We start from the raw sequence: 3,824 nt of genomic DNA, 5'->3' as shown, positions 1-3,824 counted from the left end.
TAGCATGAGAGGAATTTGCTCTCTGTCGCGCGCGCTCTCTACTTCTCTTTGCCGCAGTACACCTCTCCCTCTCTCTCTCTCTCTTTGCTATTCTCTGTTTTTGCAATGTCTCTATCAACGGCTGACTGCACAAGCATAAAAAAGACAAAAGAGAGGGAGGAAAAGCGACGAACGTCGACCAACGCTGAAGATACCCTATAAAAACGATCGTTTCTATGGAAGATATAATATGATATATGATCAAAAAATATGTTGAACAACTGTTATTAGCAATGTTTGGTTATTGTTTGAAGAATAAAACACGTTTTTACCTTCAAAGAAAAATTATTCCATTGAAAAGTAATCCGATTCGAATAAAAAGTTGCCAATATGTATAACAATCTAATGTTGAGTTTATCTTACAAACAAAGATGTGGATCTCAAAGAAAAGCTTTGTATTGTTCTTATCCTTGGAAAATATATGGTATGGTGCTCCGATCTTGAGGGTTTCAATCTGTAAAAAGTTTCTGCCGGAAAACAAATCAACTGGGAATTTTAAATCAATGGAAACCGACATCTGCACATAGTCGTAATACCCTTTGTCGTATATACCAACGCCAGGTCTGTTAAATAGATGATCAGCGGAGAGTAGAGCCGAATGAAGGATGGAATAGGGTGTCGTAATGGGGAGTGATGGAGTAGCTGCTGAGTAGGGTGTGGTGGGGTATGGTGTGGCTCTTTTGGTGGCAGGTTACTGGGGGGCACTGCATATTGCACGACTTTGACTGCACTTTCGCATTTGGAAAATGTGTTGTGTGATTTTGGAATGCAGAACGACGATGCCACTGATGCCACTGTGTTTGCTGCTGACACTGTGTTGCCGCTGCAGACTTGCGACGTGAGCCATTGCTGCCGTCGTTGGTGGAGAACATGGAAAATGCATTTGATCAATTGAGAATGTCAAGAAACTCGTGTCTAAGAGTGCCTCAAATCGACTCTCGGACCGTCACAAAGGAAGCAAAGCAAAGCAAAGCAGGTAGCCTTAATAAAGACAATTAGCTTAATAAGCAAACAACAACTTGAAGCAGCAGTGGCAACAGCGGCAGAGCGCCATTAATTCAATTATCCAGGTGAGCTGCACAAATTACATTCGCCACTCTACTACACTCTCTACACTGTACAGGCATTATCCTGCTAGAGGATTCATTAATGCTAATTGAGTACACAGCCCCAGCACCCCACCCCGTAAAGGTGCTACACAGCAAGGAAAAAGGGGGGGGGGAAATCGTTCCTACAAGAAGCATCAATAAAATTGCATTATTACTCATGAAATCATGGCCCCCACATGACGCGGCACATCAATGTGTTCTCGACTCGAGCTGCAAAGAAAATGACCGATATGGATACAGCTTACATGTCCTGTGCATGACGCATTGATACATGACTCGAGTCTTTCTGAATTTTCGGGTTACACGAATGTTATTTCAATTTTAATTGGCATCGAATATTATATATTTTGTTCAGTGTATCTGGGAAACATACACAGAAACATGAGGGCCAAACATTTTGATTTGCTTAAATGTATTTTGAGCTATACACAAATCTGTGCACTTATTACTTTCGGTGGTGATGGAGGGATGTCTTATGGTTAATTACATAACAACGCAGATTACTATACATCTTCTATCAATCTTTCGTAATTAGAGGAAATTAAATAAAATAAAATCGCTTTAATATTCTTATGATTATGGTTCTGACAAGGTAACTGAATACTTCATTCGGGTCCAAAAAAAAATAGTGCTCTTGTAGGTACTTTTTGGAAGGAGTGTTACACTGCATTCCCTAAAATCGGTTTACTTTTGGAAAGCGATTCCGATCCCCTAAAACCTCATAGCTTAGCCAAAACTGATCCTAAATACCAAATTTGTTTAGATTTTTTATCTCCTTTTTTGGTTGTAATTTGTATGTGAATATGAATGTTATCACAGATAGAAAAACAAAAAATATAATTGATTGAAGGTTTTTATCATTATCCTACGAAGAAAGACCCCTTTCTGATATACAATGCCCGTGTACATACATACATATACATATGTATGTACATATGTATATACATATTGTACGGGTGATTCGAGTAAAAGTTTTATTTCCAAGAATGCTTATTCCCAAAACTCTATCAAACCTTTAGATGAAGTGATTTTCGATTAGCTTCAAAGTTCAAAGCGTAAGGCCCCAACCCAACCCTCCCGACAACATCGACAACAGCCTGACAAAGTTCTACAATTATTCTCAATTTTTCGCAATTTCTTGCCATTTTTTACACCGTTCAGACATTCTGCACTTGGACTAATTTTAAAGAGCCATATATCAGCGGCAGCCAAGAGCACAAGAGAGCAAGAAAGGGGAGGGTGTGTGGCAAGACACCTGTAGAAGGAACCCCTTTTCACGGTGGCATGTGACAAATGTGCGTCAAGTTGCTGGCAACTTATTTTCCGCCCCTACACGCCCACACTTTGAAGCTGAAGTTCAGGCAAAAATATTTAACTTTCTGGCAGCGGAATCTTTTATAATTAATTTGCAGCTCGGCGGCGCATTCCTTCCTGCAAAAACGCGTACCCCGACCAGAGTTCAGGCTTCATATTTTTGCCATTAAAGGATGCCCGCCCGCGGGTTCTTGGGATAGTTCTAGCATCCGGAACGTGTCCGGACACGTATTTATATTCATGGCAAAAGTTACACTTTCTTTTTGGTTATTTTGATGGCAATTTATGGGTGGAGGTCTCATCCCCGATACGGGCTTCAAAGTTCACTTTGTCAAGCTTAAAGCTCAATGGGGACAGGTTTGCTCATTCTCCGATCGAAAAAGCTTCGCCTGGGGCTTTGTTGTTCAAGTATTTCTGATAAGAGATTCGTCTCATCGATGACATATTCGCTCGCTCATCAGTCGCGTATTTCTAGAGATCAAGATGGGACCGGTTATCGCTGTTGTGATACTGCCGCTGCTGGCTTTGGCCTCGACTCTGGCAAACCCCACTTATAGAGGTAGCTATGGTGACTATCAGTCCGGAAATAGTTTGATCAGTGGAACTAAGACCGGCGGTCCCTTTGCCACAAATAACCTGGATGCTGGACTGATTTCGGGGGGTACGGGTGGCGGACCCTTCCAAAACGCACAGAAAAGCGGCGGCTTGATAATTGGCAGCCACACGGGCGGACCTTTTGGGAGTAAGAGCCAAAACTCGGACCTCATAAGCGGAACACATACGGGAGGAGGACAAATTGGAAGCGTTGGCCATACGGAAGGGCCCTTTGACGGTTCATCGGTTGGCGGGGGCTTATATAACGGCCTAAATACAGGAGGACCATTTAGAGATCATTATTATCTTAATTAACCTCACAAATATGCCAGAAAAATAGAATAAAATCTTTAGAATACATAATTTTTTAGAAACGTGAACATAGGAATAGTAAAGAATGTACTTATTTTTACTAAATTTTGTTGTAGTTCTACTTTTGAATCTTCAAAAATACCATTCAAGTTGTTCCTATTTATTTCCAATATACATATGTTTCACTTTTTATCGGTTGAACCTCCCCTATAATAATAATAATAATAATAATAAATGCCAAACCATTTGACACATTGATGCACCTCCGCTTAGATTTAGGGGAAATAGAAAATAGACTGATTTTTTTTTCAATTTTGTTGTAGCTTTCTCCAATAGATCCCATAGATTTTCAGTGGAACTCAACCTGCTATAAAAATTAATATCCAATCCACTTCATAAAACTGTAGACGTTTATTGGCTCCATTTATTTTCAGCATCAATGGAGTATAAACTTTA

General features: G+C 40.3%; 1 protein-coding gene across 1 annotated transcript; it reads left to right on the top strand.

Moving 5' to 3' along the window:
- The first annotated feature begins 2,912 nt into the window (after positions 1–2,912).
- LOC108158291 (keratin, type I cytoskeletal 9) lies at positions 2,913–3,531 on the top strand. Its single transcript, XM_017290527.2, has one exon. The coding sequence runs from the start codon at positions 2,946–2,948 to the stop codon at positions 3,369–3,371; it is 426 nt and encodes a 141-aa protein (XP_017146016.1). The 5' UTR covers positions 2,913–2,945; the 3' UTR covers positions 3,372–3,531.
- The last annotated feature ends 293 nt before the right edge of the window (positions 3,532–3,824 follow it).

The sequence above is a fragment of the Drosophila miranda genome, chromosome 3 (genome assembly GCF_003369915.1).
Source record: "Drosophila miranda strain MSH22 chromosome 3, D.miranda_PacBio2.1, whole genome shotgun sequence".
NCBI classification, from domain to species: Eukaryota; Metazoa; Arthropoda; class Insecta; order Diptera; family Drosophilidae; genus Drosophila; species Drosophila miranda.
This window is presented reverse-complemented; position numbering and strand designations above follow the sequence as displayed.

Bases quoted from the DNA above. Each gene is read 5' to 3' on its own strand.
- LOC108158291 (XM_017290527.2), top strand. From the start codon at position 2,946: ATGGGACCGGTTATCGCTGTTGTGATACTGCCGCTGCTGGCTTTGGCC.